This window comes from Oreochromis aureus, linkage group 11, assembly GCF_013358895.1.
Source record: "Oreochromis aureus strain Israel breed Guangdong linkage group 11, ZZ_aureus, whole genome shotgun sequence".
NCBI classification, from domain to species: domain Eukaryota; kingdom Metazoa; phylum Chordata; class Actinopteri; order Cichliformes; family Cichlidae; genus Oreochromis; species Oreochromis aureus.
The window spans coordinates 28,023,857-28,040,591 of NC_052952.1; the positions used below are offsets into that span (position 1 = coordinate 28,023,857).

The window sequence follows — 16,735 nt, forward strand, 5'->3', positions numbered from 1 at the left end:
ATGCAAGGTCACGTAAAGTCAAATTACCATAACTACTGGTACTTATAGTAATTTTGAAAAATACAGATACATAAATGTTCAGCTTACAAAATATCTGTATATAACAATGTACAGGGCTGATTTCACAAAGTTTAAACATTTAATGAGGAAAGAGAAGAAAGAGGAAGGTGTGAGCCTAAAGCAGTTATGCAATTTATAAAAATATTCTTCAACACTTAAACATAATTCATGTTTCTGATTTCTACAAAAGACAAAAGAAATTGAATTTATCTCTTGAATTTATTTATATGAGTGTGTGTGCAACAGGGCTTTCTCTGCCTTTCTGGAGGGCTTATATTTCACTAAAAACTAAAATGCATATCCACATAATTATGGATTATTATTATAATGATATTATGAAAAAAACATTGTATTTAAAAAAATACACTAAGAAACAGAATATATTAGATTTATATTTCAAACATGACAAAATGTTGATTTTACAGCAGCATAATTATTGTATCTCTACAGTTTAAACATTAAATAAGCTTTCTGCCTCCGCAGAGTGAATAGTCAAACAAAATGAATCCTCATAAATACACTATTTTATATTGATTACTTCATTTTTTTAATTTTAATTACTTCAAATAAATAATAAGGGAAGTATTCTGGATCAGCACCATGATGCGAACTTGCGTCCACAGTATTTACAGTGTTCTGGAAAAATGTCACTATATGTGCATGTGTATGAGTGTGTGTGTGTGTGTGTTTGTTTTATGTGTATAGATTTCTTTTAAAATTATTACTCATGATATAATAGTGTCCAGACATGCCCTGTAAAGACACGAGGAGGAAACAGTGACTAAAAAGGAACTGTGTGAGGCAGTAGCTCCGTCAGCAGCTAGATTAAAAAGAGCACAGTTAACAATAACACATGTACCAGTCAGTGGCGGTCCTAGCCTGTTTGGTGCCCTGGGCGAACACTCCTCTGGCGCCCCCCCCCGACAACGCACACACACACATACACACACACACACACACAAAACATATTAAGGATTGTACATTAACATAAAACTGTTGTCGGAACCATACTGAATTTCGCCAGAGAAACACACACACACATATGAAGAGAGAGTATGCATAGTATGCAAACGGCTACCGGACAGCCATCATAATTCGTCATACAATGAGAACAGGACAAATCAACAACTGACAATGACTAATTAATATTAAAATCTGTAACATAATGTATTGTTTGGAGTTTAGTCTGTTACTGTTACTATTTTTACCATTTCTTCTTGGAGCAACTGTAATCCACATAATTTCCTTAGGGGTTAATAAAGTATTCTGATTCTGATTGTTTCAGGATACATGACCTGTCATTATCCAATGACACATCTGCTTACCTGTATTTTTTGCTCGTTTCTCCTCCTCCTCTTTTCTCTTTTTTCTAAACTGAGGACCTGATGACTTTGAACTTTTCTTGTCCATCTTGGTTTTAATTTTGCACTCCAGTATGAACACCCATCCCCCAACTTGAGGATCACCACAACATAACCTAATAGACCTACACCTTAGTTCACAAATTCGCTTTGTCTAAGGTGTATTTCTGGGATTTCGCACAACCCAGGATTCAAGTCATGAATACATAATGGGCTTGGATTTACAACATTATCAATGAAATGTGCTCTATTTGGAAGCAGCATGTCTCCCGGGTTGTGTTCGAGACTTTAAATCATCAAACTGTAAATTATAAATTTTAAATTGTTATTGATCCCTTTACCCCTAATCCTAAAGTGTATATTTATTTTCTTACTCTTCTTATATTTATTGTTTGTTTACTTGCACTGCTGTAACTGGAGCCTCGTCGTCTCGTCTCTCTATATACTGGACTGTATGTGGCGGAGATGACAATAAAGTTTACTTTGACTTTAGCAGCGCGCAGGCGCACCGAGGGCTCTCGCGCTCACTTTTCGCGTATAGAATTTCGAAAAAACATCGGTGCAAATTATAAGTCTGTATCATAATGTCTGGTGTTTTCGTGTTTGTTGGTTTGTTTTTATTTTGTTTTATTTTGCGAGTTGGTTATTAGATGCTGCTCCAGCCAGCCAGAGAATCCCCCGCCGCCCCGCCCTCTCCTACCTGTGCTGCAAGCAGCAGGCGCACCTCGCAAACGGAGGGCGCCCTTACGCCCAGCAAATGGGCGATAGAAAACCGATCGGCGCCTACGACATTCCCAAAATGCGCATGATGTCGGGGCAGCATGAGTACGAGCAAATTTATTTTATTTTTTTTGCCGATGCCCGTGATGCCGCCCCCCACCACTATGCCGCCCCGGGCAACCGCCCGTGCCGCCTGTATCAAAAACCGCTACTGGTACCAGTTGTTGCATTCCAGAGGTATTCCAGTATAAAAACAATAATAAACACACCACCTGTAATGTTTCAGTTCAATAACATTTTTTCTGTTATTACTTTATTATAGATTAGGTGCAAGAGTTTTTAAGTGTGGATCATTAAATAATAGATTAATGCAATAGCAAAGTGTGCCTTGTTATTAGATGGACAACAAGTGGAGAATGATAGATGAGATGAGGAGATGGAAGAGAGGCAAAGAGTGATTCATAGGCAGAACCTAGTCTGTTTCTCACAGTTTTGTTGCCTTATGGTTACGCTGTCGTCAATCTTTGCGTTTTATTATTATCTCATAACACTTGTTTAATCAGCTACCATCTCTCCTATGCAGTTTTTACAGTCTACAGTCTCAGATCAACACAGCCCTGCCCTCCAGCACTATCAGCAGCAGAAGCAGCAGCAACTCCTCAACAGCAACATTGTACCCAATCAGGTAAAACATAGGCTACATTTGCTTTGCATTGTCCCCACCTGATGACAGTGATATACTATGATGCGATTCTATATTAGATTCTTGATGATGAGGGTTGTTGTTCTTCGGCCTGGTTCTATGTGCTCCTTTTTAACTTTGAGCCCCCACCCCTTTAAACATCTCTGCCTTGCCCTGTGACAATTTATCTAAATGTCTGTGAATCAAAGAACTACAGAAAATCACATCATATTTTCCTAAAGCCTTAATATTTGTACCATAGTGAAAATATGATAACTTACATTTTTATGATGTTTGTTGAGCAGTCAGTTCTTTGGATGTGAGGGTTTTAAAGAAGTGTTCAACAAAAATGTAAAATCAGGAGCTAACACAAAAGCCACAATGAGTGTGAAAATGACCAGAAGTCACTGTAAACACCACCACCTTTTTTCTTACCACCATCTCTGCAACAGAGAACGTGTTGTAAACATTTCTATTCACTCCACATTAATAACTAGTATTTGGTTTTATTACAGAGATTAAATGACTGAAGTGACCAGAGTGGTGTTTTCGTCTTTAAATAAGAGAATAAAAGAGAAGAATTAAAACAAATTATTTCAGCAAATAAATGTTCTGTTATATTAACACTGATACCAATAATGTTGAAAAAAACTGTACTCAGTTCATCACTTTTCACACTGTCCTTCATGGATTTGGTGGTAATAACACAAGTTGACACTAGGAGGCAGTGTTTTCATCTCTGAGTACTGACGCATTCATTTTCATTTGCTTTTTTAAAATTTTAATAACAGTAAAAATGCTTAAAAAATATTATTTCAGACTCTCACTCGAATCACTTTGCAGCTGTTGTGGGGTTTTTTCTGTGACTTTGTGAATTTATTGTTTCATGATCTTTAGCTAACAAACCTGCGGAGGATTTGGAGTCCTTAAACAGTCAGATATTCATTTTATAACTTCAAAATATTTATAAAGTCTGTTGGTCATTGTGTTTTATTAACCAAATGCCCTTCATGCTGTTCAATTGTGTTAATTAACGACTCGTGCTGAAATGATCCGTAGATTAAACGGAAATTCGTCAGCTGCTCTCGCCGGAGATTTGCTCTTCTTACACTGTCAGTTATTAATTTTGCTGCTTGGAATTCATCATATGTTAACCAGGTAGCGGACGTGCTATTTAAAGCTTTATTTGTACAACAGCTCTAAATGTACATTTGGTGCTAGATCGGGTGTCTTCTCCCACTGTCCGCTCATAAGTTTAGCGGCTTGAAATGACTGAAACTATGAATGAGATGATGAGAGGATGATACAGCTCAGAAGAGCATTTATTCCACTCTGTTGATCTCCTTTACAGGACACTGCACTGCACTGCACTGTGGTCAGTCTTGTTCCAACTCACAAGGTGATGAGCTGGAAATAAATAAAAAGCAAGACATAACAAAAATTAGAGCAAGAACCTCTGTGATTGACCTAAATATAAAACTTTATTTGTGTGAACAATGTTGCTACTTCCCTGCAGCATGAAGCATGCATTCTGAGTAATTATGGATTTTGCTTAACAGCCTTAACAAGCGCCTTTTCAGCAGATCTTTTTAAATCACATAATGATTTTAAACACATATCTTAAATGTTTTTGTTATCATTTAACTTAAAGCACAAAAAAAAGACACAGCAAACATGACAGCTATATTTGTAGCAGTTACCTCTAAAAAGTTTTTATATCTATTGCATAGCACTCTTTTTATGAAAATTTACTTGGGCGTATTCACACTCTACTTCCTTCCTCACAGTTCTAGACTCCACTTCATCATACAGGCCTCCCATCTCTAGTGCATTGCTCACAAAGTTTCTGTTAAACCCGTCCACCATACACTTCTCCTCTTCCAAATAAGAACTGCCTCGAGGATTCATGTCCACAGTCTTATTTTTATTTATTTTTTTGCTCTTCGGCTTCCAGTTCACATTAGAGTAGACTCCATCAGGGCTGTCCACCTTCTTCTCTGAGTTTTCACTTCCACCTTCTATATTGTTTGGTCCAGAGTTTTGCTCGTAGGTGCTGCTTGGCTCAGTGATGATTGGAGAATGGACAGCGTCTGCGTCTCCCAGCTCATCAGTATTTGCATAAATGCCCTCTTCATTTGTGTTTGGTTTCTACAGTTGCATACAAAATATCAGTATTAGCAATAATGTACACCACCCTGTTCAATTACAGAAGTATTCAACCTTGAAAAAAGCTTTAAAAAGAAAGTCATAGTACCTCATTTCCTTCTTCAGTTAGAGCCTGACTTGTAGCAGCTGGGGTATTTTCTTCTGTTAACTGACCTTTAGGTTTACAGGGATTATTCTGAGCTCTGAAAAGTAAAACAGAACATGTGTTAAGGATGGGAATTGCTAAGAAATTAGCAGTCCCCATTCCTTGTTCCTTATCTGATATCTCTTATCGATTGTCATTGGCTTCTCAGGGGCTCCGCCTTGAGAGTCAACACCAACGCGAAGAAGCAATAATGTTACATTCTTGAAATTAACTGCACGCTCTGTGGTCAAATGTTTGTGCATGTTGGAGGTATTACCCATCTTTGATATGATCAGCTTTGGGGTCATTACTCAAAAAAGGTATTATATTACCCATATTACACAGACCACTTTTCTAAAGTACTACTTGTTACTACTTGTCGACGATACAGATCAGATACCAATACTTTGTATAAAAACTTCATGTGTTTGGAAAATAAAAATAAGAAGTAGTTTATTTCAAATTATACCATCAGGCATCAGACTATTGTTCTTATTGCTTAATTAAGACGAATTATCATACTAGTAATAAAAAAAACCTGAAAAGTCAATTCCTACATTTTAAAGTATTCAATTAACAATCAAAAACAAATGTGACTGATTGAAAACAATAATAAAACTGAGAGACATTTTAAAGACACGTTAATATCTATCTGTATGAAATATTTTGAGGTTGTATTATTATTGGAAGATGAAGTCATCTAAATGATTGATCCCAATAATATAGTTACTTTCCACCATGTTTCTTTTAATAATAAACTACAAATTGACCCCAAATTATAAAATTATCAATATTTTAATAAGAGAATCGATTCAAGAACATAAATATCTGGCATCGGAGGATACAGTAGTACTTGCATAACTTTAGAATGAAGTATAACAGAACTGACAAGCATGCGAAGTAAAACTTGGTACTTCTGTTTCTCCAGTTGTCGACCTACCTGAGAAAAAACAGCAGAACACACAGTATTACAGGCAGTAACACTGCAAGAATGGAGAGGATGACTGGATACAGAACAGAATCTAAAAGACAAAAATAAAGATAAAAATATCCTGTATAGAGAACTCAGATTGGTTAGTTGTTTCTTGTATGTATGACATACAATTTGATATATAGTTTGACAATTTTAAAGAAAAAGGAGGAAAAATGGCTAAGATAAATAAGTATATCAGTATAGCCACAATATATATTTTATTTATTGCTTTTATTTGTCATCTTGTTGTTAAACAGCAATGCTTTACTATACTGATTTATTTATTGTATTATGAAGCGTATGTTTAAATTTAATGTGGAATATCTGTAATCACTCATCTTCCTGCTTTTCTGAGTCTTTTCTGGCTGCTAGTCTGTTCTTTTCATCTCTTCCACCCAAACTGTTAAATACAAAGCTGACATCATTGCTCTTCTCTAATCATCTTCTTGCCAGCCTTCTCTGAGAGAATCAAGACTGATTGGCCATTCTGCATACTTTTAGTCTTCTGTCATTCTGCCTTTCAGACTCTCATTCTTATCCACCTCCAGCCCATCTCCACCTCACCCTGGTCGCTCAGAGCCCAAGTCAAGACTCCGTCTTCATCTTCACCAGCATCAGCGCCCAGACTCTGGTCCTACTTCCTGTCGCTGCTAGGGTTACGTTCTGCTATGCAGGGTCACTGGAGTCTTAACTTCTGTATCTTAATAAATCATGTTTAATTCTTTCAAATTATGTCTTCTTATTAAAACATAATGCTCGTTTTTTAATAGTTAAAAATTAGGATCAGTTTACTTGTCTCGTGTACATAATAACTACAAAATTAGGTTTTATCATACATTGGAGTGTGACTGCAGTCTTCTGTGGAGTGGTGTATTATGGGTTATTTGAAGCATTGAAAGTGTTGAAAGAAAGGGAGAGAGGAGTCAGTCAAAGTCAAAATTTGCAAAAATTACTGATAAGATGTACTAACAATTTTTTTAAAAAGATGTGAATAAAGATGTTCATGACTCAAAGAAATTAACATTCTTATGTGTGTTCTGACAATCACACTTTAAAGCTGTAAATCTGTTATTTTTGTGTCTCTGGCAAGTTGTTTTGTTATATTTGAGGACAGTGTGGTTGAGATATTATGATCATCTGTACATATGGTAGCTCCCAGTAAATGTCAAACAAAGGATAAAACGTGAGTACTAAGTGACAATGGTGTTTATATTATTAGCTACTATATTATATTCAAAAATCTCATTTTCGTGTCCATTTTTATTTTTCAATACCGAACTATCATAAAACACATAATTACATATAGAAATAATAATCTTTTTCTATTTCTTAAAAAAAATCTCATTTTCAGCATTACAGAAAAATGTCTGTCTGCTTATGAAGACTTTAATGTTCAAACTGGTTCCTGTTCCAATTAAAGTACCAGGTGTAGTTTTCTACTGGTGGTTTGGCATTACTGCTGCAGGTCAGACTCACATTGCTGTTCTCTGGTACTGGACCAGTGGGACTGACTGAAACTGTGATGTTTTTATTCTGCTCAGTATTTCTCCATGTTTTCCTTCTCTGCATTTCGTTCCTATAGTGTTGTGTCTGATTTTACCTTGTTTGTTATTGTTACTAACTTATTCTTAGTAATTGTGTAGTGCTTTTTGGTTTACTTGACTCTTCTTCATTAATTGTCTTGAATCTTTGTGGGAGCCTCTGACCCTCCTGTGTTTCATTACCTGTTTACATTTTGTGCATATAGTGTTTTGTCCTTTGCTGCAGTCTGTTCACGTTTGTTGTGTCCATCCCAGGTGTGCTTTTGCCAGTTTTTAAGATTACCCATTTCTTGAGATTTATGGACATTTATGACAAGTTGTTTTTCTCGGCTTTTCTCTTTCTAAAGACCCTGCCCATTTCCAGTAAAAAAAAAAAAAAAAAAAATCTTCTATCTTTATCTTTATCAACTGATTTATTGATGGAAGCTTTAGAGCCATTTGATGAAGTTTGATTTTTTTTTTAGTTCTTCTTACTATGTGCCTAATATTGTGCCTGTCAGAAATCCCTACATTTATTAACCAATACTTAAATTACCTACTTGTAATGTGATTATTGTCAGTCTCAGAATTTGACTCTACGCCAAAGATCAGTTACAGATTTTAGTTTCACTACAATAATTCACGTATTGCACATCCTTCAATCCTATTAATGGAATTCTAGTTGGGATATGTAAAGAGTAAATATGGAAAATTAATACATACATTGAAAATCTATTTGTAGGTTTCTTGATCGTTCACATCCAAGTGCATTTGTAGCCTTGCAGAAAAATGTACTTTTTACTTTTGAAACAGTAACAATAAAAGACTGTCCAGTCCCAATGAGAGCCTCCTGGTCTCCATCAGCTCTGTACCAGGTGTAGTTCCTCACTGCTGGGTTGGCATTACTGCTGCAGGTCAGACTCACGTTGCTGTTCTCTGGTACTGGACCAGAGGGACTGACTGAAACTGTGACGTTTTTAGGTGAATCTGAAATATGATAATGAAAACTTGCACTGAAATGTTAAGACAATTTTATATACAGAAAAAGTGTGAATATCTGGGATGTGATCAGTTGGATCTGACATATCTTGTTAAGAATATCACTCTCCAACTTGTAATGCCATTTTCTTCCTCTAAGAACTGGTAAAAAGCAAACAATTTCAAGTTTCATCTTAAATTGTGTAAAAACTGTGAAAATGAGTGAAAGTGACAAGTTGTTTTTCTTCATCTAAAACGTTTGAACACCCTTCTGGTTTTCAGTAAAAACTGTTACTTTGTCTTTGTGATTGTCTCTGTTTTTACTTTTGTTAAAAGTCTTTTGTCTGAGAACAAATGAAGCAATCTAAAAGGGAATTTGTTTAACGCAACATTATACACGGAGAAACTACAGCTGTGTTTGCACTCTTAATATAACAATTCTTTGTACAGTGACATTAAAAAGTCAAAGCTGGTGGTTTCTGCAATTCTGTTTTCCTCTATGAGAATTAAGAGTGAACCTAAATGCTTATAGAAGCTCGTGTTTTCCTGAAAAACAAAATGTGTTAAATCTACATGGTGTAACATAAGGGAAAAAACCTATATTTAAAATGAATACTCTCACATGTGCCACTGTAAATGTATTTTTTGTAACCCTAAGTCAGTATTAGAGAGTTCCTGAGAAAGTAAAAAAGTTAGGTAAGTAATTGTATGTATTACTAGACATTTTATATCATATACATTAACAAAGGGAAGACCAATGGTTCGCAGAAATCATCAAGACAATCATACTTCAGTAAAAGTTGTGAAACCAAAAGTGTTCGTATCATCAATTCCAAACTTTCAAACGTGACGTTACAAAAGTCAAACCAAATAATTAAAATAATTACATGGTTGCCTGATTAATTTATGTCTTATTTAAACCAGGTCAAACACTGAGTAGCAGTAACTTTTAATTTTAGAAGAGAACAAATAAACTCACATGAAATATCAGGCGTTAAACTTGTTTCAGCAGTGACATCAGGGCTACCACGATTTTTCTGGTAGACAGCAGTGCAGGAGATTTTATTTCCATGATGGAGGTGAGAAGCAGTGAAATTCATAACAGAAGTCTTGACTTTAGTTTTGTCCTGATTCTCCTGCAGTGTCTCCTGACTCTGACCCCGGTTAGGGATCCATGTCAGAGCTGGAGGATGAGACCAACATGGAGCTGGAGCAGAGCACGTCAGACTCACTGAGGTTCCCTCCTTCACCTCCAGTGTGGATGGAGTCAGAGTCGGTGAGGGAGCAACAGCTGGTGGGAAGACATATTTTGACCAGTCAATAAACAAATGAACAGCAATTACTCAGGTTTTTATGTGCTGTGTAAAATCCAGTGAATTCAGAAAAAGGACAAAGCAGCTCCACAAGTGTGATTTATTCACATTAATTGTTTGTAAATGGGTATAAAAACGTACCTATCACTGAAATATTTACACTAGCTTGTTTAAAAGTGTATTTCAGGTCATTTTTACACTCCAGTCTGAGGTAGTATTTTTTGCCTGGAAGGAGACGTGTATTATTGAAAGTTGTGGTGCAGTCTTTCTTTGTTAAGTCTCCTGTCATGTCTTTAGTTGGTTTGACTTTTGCATTTCCACTGGTAAATGAAGGTGAATCACTCCAATATGCTTTACATGTATGATCTAAGTATTTTTCAAATCTGCTCTCTACGTCAAAGGAGCAGGGGATGGTCACACAGGATCCTCTCAAAACATTTATATTTGGTGGCATTTTGATGTTGAACGTTTCACACAGTGCACCTGAAACACAACACAATGTTATTTAAAGAAGAAACAAAAACTGTAGTTTAAAGCAAAAGTTTTTATCTCCACTTTTTTTTTTTTTTGCAAAATCATCACTTTTGCAATGCTTCAGTGTTAAATCCAGACACTAATAAACATTTTTATTGTTAAATTTCTAATAAATCAACAACCTTGTTGTTTCATGTTAACCTATGATATCACAGACAATGATATACTGAAGTGCAAATGTTTTAATTACCAAATGCGTACTAATATTAAGAATGTAAATAATCTTGCACAAAGCAGATGCTGATTTTCTTTCACTCACCCTGCAGCAGAGAACTAATGAGAAGAAAAGTCAGAGTTGCAGCCATCTTTGTTGCAAGAGAGTGAAGTTTAAAAGAGTCTGAAGTTTACAATGAAACAATGAGTGATATTAACATTATTATCATTAACATGATTATTTGTTAAAGTTTACCAGTGAAAACCTGTTCAGATCTTTTGAAGTATTGTGTTAAAACTCTCACATTACTTGGAGCATGTGCTAGCAGGTGAGATCAAGACAACGGTGCAGTGTTGCCATATAATGTCAGCACTAAGATAAATGTTCAGTTTAAAAAGATCTGATAGTGTAACAACATCCAGTTTTCAGTTAACAAAGTTTAAAACATTAAATGATGGAAGAAAAGAAAGAGAAAGTTATAACCCCAAAGGCAGCTTCAAATACATTTTTTGCATTTTATTAAAGTGTTAATTTTGATGTCAACAATATTTATGTTTCATATATTCTCAGGAGCAGAAATCTTCTGAACATAGTTAATTAAAGTCTTGGAAGTCTTACATCTGAGAAAAAAAGATAACCCCTCACCTTTTTTTTTAGAGGAACTTTTTGATTCTTTCTTCAGTTTTCCCCACAGTTTGAAATCATGAGGATTAATCTAGTTAACCAAACAACTATAGAAAATCACCATGTTTCATCGTTACAATGTTTGTGCCATATTCATGATATAATAACTCACATTCTCATGAGGTCCTTCAAGCAGCCGGTTTCTCAGATGTGAACATTTTTAAGAAGTGCTCAGAAATTTATATAAAATGAGGAACTCACACAAAAGCCACTAAGTGTGAAAATTAGATATGCTTGTTACCAGAAGTTACTGTAAACAGTACCACCTTTTCTGATCATGACCTCTGGAGCACATTTGCACCTCTGAATGTGCTATAAACATCTGTATTCACTTGGGTGGGTGTAGAGTAATTCAGGGGGTAGAGGAGGTCCTCTACTAAGCACAAGGTTGGTTGTATTGAAACTTGGCTGCTCCAGTCTGCATGCAAATACTCTTGGGCAACTAATCCCAAATTGCTGTCCAGGGCATCCATGAGCGTGTCATTGTTAGATAGTAAACACTTAATTTAAAGAACTTAATAGAAAAAAAAAAGTACTTAGGTCATTTAGGCATGTTGTATAAAGCACGTTGTTAGGAATAAAATTCTTAAATGAAGCTGTTTTTGTGATTTTTATATACACATTGCAATTGTGCTCATTAAGAGTTGGCACTACTTGTAATAAAGGTCAAGAGCATCAGTTCAGCGCTATGATTGAACTGAATTGTTGAGACTGACATGTTGAGTTGCAGAGGGACTTTGCAAACACACATACACATCACAACTAGTTAACGTCAGGGGAATATTTTTCTGGGCCAAGGGAGTCTGAATAGAATGTCCCACACATAGATGATAAGTAGAAAACAACAGGCTGAGAATTGCTAGCTAATATTAATACAGCAAGGTTAGTGAGCGAGGTGTTTTTCTTTCTCTGTCTTTTTCCAGGAAAAGGAGCAGATGCAAGATGAGATCAGACGAGATCTGACATGGATGAAGTGCAGCAGAAGATCCCGTCTCGAAACGGCAGGACCGGTCGCATCATTTCCCAGAAGAAGAAGTCATAATAATACTTATTTTTGTTGTGGTACAAAACTTAATTTAATTTCAGGTAATGTCTCCCACCATGTACTCCTTGTCCAGATAAGAGCTAATAGATGGATTCATGTCCAGAGAGTCGTCCTTGTTTTTCTTTCTCTTGGCCGTCGAGCTCACATTTGAGTCCACCTTTTTCTCTGAGTTCTGACTTCCCCCTTCTGCATTGTTTGGCCTAGAGCATTGGAGCTGTTTGCATAAAATCACTCTTCTGTTCTGTTTGGTGCCTGAAATTGTATAGATAATTTAATATATAATTAATTAATCTATATAATAATATGTCTCTCTTTATATATATTATATAGTAAAGCGTCTGTATAATTATCTGTAATTATGTAGAGAGTGTACACTTTTCTGTATATTTACAAAAGTATTAAACATTGAAAAAAACCTTGAAAAGAAAGTTAAAGTACCTCATTTCCTTCTCTGATTTGAGGCTGACTCGTAGCAACTGTGTTGTTGTCATCTGTTATTTGACCTTTAGGTTTACAGTTATTCTTTTGAGGCCTAAAAAGTGAAATGGAACATCGGACATATATGGTTAAACAAACAAGCATTGTAGTTTTGCGTCTGGTCACATTTTAGTTCACAGGATGAATTAACAAGAAACAACATGTCATCAGTTCAGTCACCTCTGCAAAGCTGATATGTGATAGATGTAGACTATGAGTACACAGTCATGAAACGTGTATTGATTTCTGATTGGTAAAAGGCCCAAACAAACCCAGTGGTACATGCACAGCATCAAAATGCAGTCTGATAGGTAAATAAAACTTTTTACTTTGTTTCTAACTTGTTTCTCAAGTTGTCTACCTACCTGATAAAAAACAGCAGAACACATATCAGTACTAGCAGTAACACTGTAAGAGTGGAAATGATCACTGGATACAAAACTGCATCTAAAAGACAAAAATAAAAATAATATTCTGTGTAAACAATTCAGCTTGGTTAGTTATTCCTTGTATGTATGATATACAGAAAAAGTTGGACATTTAAACTTTTTTTTTTTTTTTTTAATTTCTGCTCCTGAAGACCACCACTGTAGATCTTAAATCAAATAATTAATATGTTATTGAAGTAAGGACTTCAGGCTTTAAACAAATTGTAATATTAACTGTCAGAATTACGACAAATTTTAGAGACTCAGAACAAATTGGACTGACAAACTAACAAGTTTAAAAAGAAAAGGGATTGTTTTAAAAACATTGATGAAAATACTTTGCATTCAATACTTGAGTGATTATTTAATTTTAATCCCCTGTGGTTGTGTACAGAGTATAGATCATTATTAAAGAAAAGGGGGTGAGGGTGCTAGACAAGTGTAGAAGAACTTGCCACAGTGTCTCTTAGTGGGCACTGTAGAGTACAGTAATTTTTCTTGGTCTCCACAGCAGTATACATATGAGTTAACCAATTATATTGCACAAAATACAGACCGCGTTGTTCTGCAGAAATTTGTTGGCTGCTGACACAAAATTGTTGACTCGTAGAGCCCAGAGAGTTGAAGGTGCGGCAGAACAGAGTGGAAAGATCCTTCTTATGCAGTTGATTCAGAGTGAAAAAGCTCCTGAGAGCAGTGCTGTTTAGAGTCTCACTGAATATTTCCAATTTGACAGGTAGCTCACTCGAGTACCACTTTACAGTGGGAGAAGGGTTTCCTACAGTCTCACAGGAACAATTGACCTGACTTGCAGTTTTGATACAACCCGATGAGAGCAGGATCTGTGGAGGAACTGTCATTGAAACAAAGAGAGAGAGAAGTCAGTAAAGCCATGGTGAAGTTAAAGTTTGCCAAGTGTGTTTGGTGTCTCTGATTTAAGTTGTTGTATAATAGTTGGACAGTGTGGTTGAGGTATTAATATCATCTGTTCATGTTTACAGTATGGTAGATGGCCAGAAATACCAAACTAAGTGTAAAAGGCGAGTAGCAAGTGACAATGGTGTTTACATTATAACCTACTCTTTCCGGATTATACGCAAAAGCTGTTTAATGTGAAAACTGCTGATAAATAAAATCTTTTAACTATATAACTGATAAATATATGAACCTCAACTTGAGTCAGGTTAGAACATCCAACTCCAATCTTATTCTCAGCCTTGCAAACAAATGTCCATCCGTCTCTGAAGGCTTTGATTTTTAAGCAGTGTAAATATTTTTTTTTAAATACAAACTGAAACCTAAAAATGACCAGTTGTTTTTCTTGGCCTCTAACTTTCAAATACTCTGTGGGTTTCCATTAAAATCATTTTATTTTGTCCTTTTTCTTTTCATCATTCTGGCTTATTTAAAAGCCTGTTGTCTGAAACAAACTGAAAGATCATTTTTTCAAAATACTATTATGGAAGAGACATCACAGCTTTTTTTTTTTTCTCTTAATGGAACAACGTATTGCAGACCATAAAATGATAAGAATGAAAAACAATTTTAAAATAAAAGCAGCTGTCTAATGTGACCCACTAAGTTTAGTTTTGTTTTATTCCAAGTCAGTATTAGAGAATTCGTGATGAAGCAAACAATAGAGCTAGCTAATTATCTGTATTAGTAGACATTTTAGATCATGAACTACAACAAAGGAAAGATCTTTTCATTTACACAATTAAGGCCATCCTACATTAATGCAATAAAGTGACAGCTTGAAAAGAGAAGTTTCAAATGTATAATTTTAAAGTCCCCGTTATATTTTACAAAGACCAGCGATATTACGATAGCAGAATAAATAAAATAATTACATAACTGACCAATTGTTTTATGTCTAATAATTCAAGCTAAGACAAGTAAGCCAGAAGACAATATATTTAATTTTAGAAGAAAATAAATCAACTCACATGTAATATCAGGAATTAAACTTGTTTCAGCAGTGACATCAGGGCTACCATCTTGTATCTTGTAGACAGCAGTGCAGGAGACTTTTTTTCCATGATGGAGGTGAGAAGCAGTGAAATTCATAACCGAGGACTTGACTTTAGTTTTGTCCTGATGCTCCTGCAGTGTCTCCTGACTCTGACCCCGGTTAGGGCTCCATGTCAGAGCTGGAGGATGAGACCAACATGGAGCTGGAGCAGAGCACATCAGACTCACTGAGGTTCCCTCCTCCACCTCCAGTGTGGATGGAGTCAGAGTTGGTGAGGGAGGATCATCTGTTGGGAGGAAATATTTTGATCAGTCAATAAACAAATGAGCAGCAATTACTCAGGTTTTTATGTGCCGTGTAAAATCTAGTGAATTCAGAATGAAGTTCAAACAACTCCACAACTGTCATTTGTTCGTGAATCATCTGTAAATGGGTCTAAAAACTTACCTATGAGAGAAATATGTACACCACCAGGAAAAATGTATTTCAGTGCATTATTACACTCCAGTCTGAAGTAGTATTTCCCAGTTTGAAGAAGACTTGCATTTTTGAAAGTTGTGGTGCAGTCTTTCTTTGTTAAATCTCCTGTCATATTTTTAGTTGCAGTTAGTTTGAGATTTTTACCGATCCAATATGCTTTACATGTATCATCTAAGTATTTTTCAAATTTGCTGTGTACATCAAAGGAGCAGGGGATGGTCACACAGGATCCTCTTAAAACATTTATTTTCGGTGGCATTTTGACCTCCCATATTCCACACAGTGCACCTGAAACACAACACAGCGATTTTTAAAGAAGAAATGAAATCTGTAATTTACAGCAACAATATATTTTTTGTCCCTACTCCAGAGTTATCACTGTTACAATGACTTTATTGTTTCATTTAGATATTAACAGAAACATTTTGATGTTAAATGCCTAATTAACGTGGACAGTCTTGGTAGTTTTACTAGATGTTTCATGTTAATGATATCAGAGACACTAATATATTAATGTGTAAATGTTTTAAATTAGCACAGGTGTAGCATTGACATTATTTTGAATGTCATTATTATTAACAAACTAAATAATCTTTATACAAAGCAGATGTTTTCTTTCACTCACCCTGCAGCAGAGAACTAATGAGAAGAAAAGTCAGAGTTCCAGCCATCTTTGTTGCATAAAAGTGAAGTTAAAAGGAGTCTGAAGTTTACACATGAAACAATTTACATCATAATTTGTTAACCAAAGCTATTAAGATGGAAAGTGATGGAAAGGATCTTTTAAAGTATTCTGTTAAAAGTCTCAAATTAAATTACAGAATCTTTAGTGGGTTAGCTTGACAAAACCGTAACAACACATATTTTTCAGTCATTGGAAGAAAGAGGGGCTCATTATTATCTTTGAAATAAGTAACTATGATAGTAAAGGTGATTTTGCAAAAGCCCAGTGTTGCCATGCATCGGCACTACTAATCTGTTAATATAAGAACATACAGCTTCAATTTTACACAATTTTTAACATCAAATGATAGAAGAAAAGAAAGCGAAAGTTGAAGAAACAT

The 16,735-nt window shown here is 35.4% G+C and overlaps 1 protein-coding gene across 3 annotated transcripts; it reads right to left on the reverse strand.

Annotated features, from left to right (window-relative positions):
* Positions 1-3,426: 3,426 nt before the first annotated feature.
* On the reverse strand, positions 3,427-12,198 carry LOC120442688 (sialic acid-binding Ig-like lectin 5). 3 transcript variants are annotated; one of them, XM_039619717.1, is made up of 9 exons: positions 11,382-12,198; positions 11,231-11,300; positions 10,691-10,768; positions 10,039-10,380; positions 9,564-9,875; positions 8,330-8,593; positions 6,054-6,135; positions 5,078-5,171; positions 3,427-4,971 (listed from the first exon to the last, which is right to left on the reverse strand). In XM_039619717.1, the coding sequence occupies exons 3-9, from the start codon at positions 10,734-10,736 to the stop codon at positions 4,543-4,545; spliced, it is 1,569 nt and encodes a 522-aa protein (XP_039475651.1). In that variant the 5' UTR covers positions 10,737-10,768; positions 11,231-11,300; positions 11,382-12,198; the 3' UTR covers positions 3,427-4,542. The 3 variants fall into 3 exon arrangements, with proteins under 3 accessions (XP_039475651.1, XP_039475649.1, XP_039475650.1); XM_039619715.1 differs by having other exon boundaries at positions 11,231-12,198; XM_039619716.1 differs by having other exon boundaries at positions 10,691-12,198.
* Between the last annotated feature and the right edge of the window lie 4,537 nt (positions 12,199-16,735).

Coding starts and splice junctions, on each gene's coding strand:
- LOC120442688 (XM_039619717.1), bottom strand. CDS start 10,736: ATGGCTGCAACTCTGACTTTTCTTCTCATTAGTTCTCTGCTGCAGG. Junction 9,876..10,038: donor TGTAAATATTTCAGTGATAG/GTACGTTTTTAT, acceptor TCTTCCCACCAG/CTGTTGCTCCCTCACCGACT. Junction 6,136..8,329: donor CCTACAAATAGATTTTCAAT/GTATGTATTAAT, acceptor TTTGTCTTTTAG/ATTCTGTTCTGTATCCAGTC.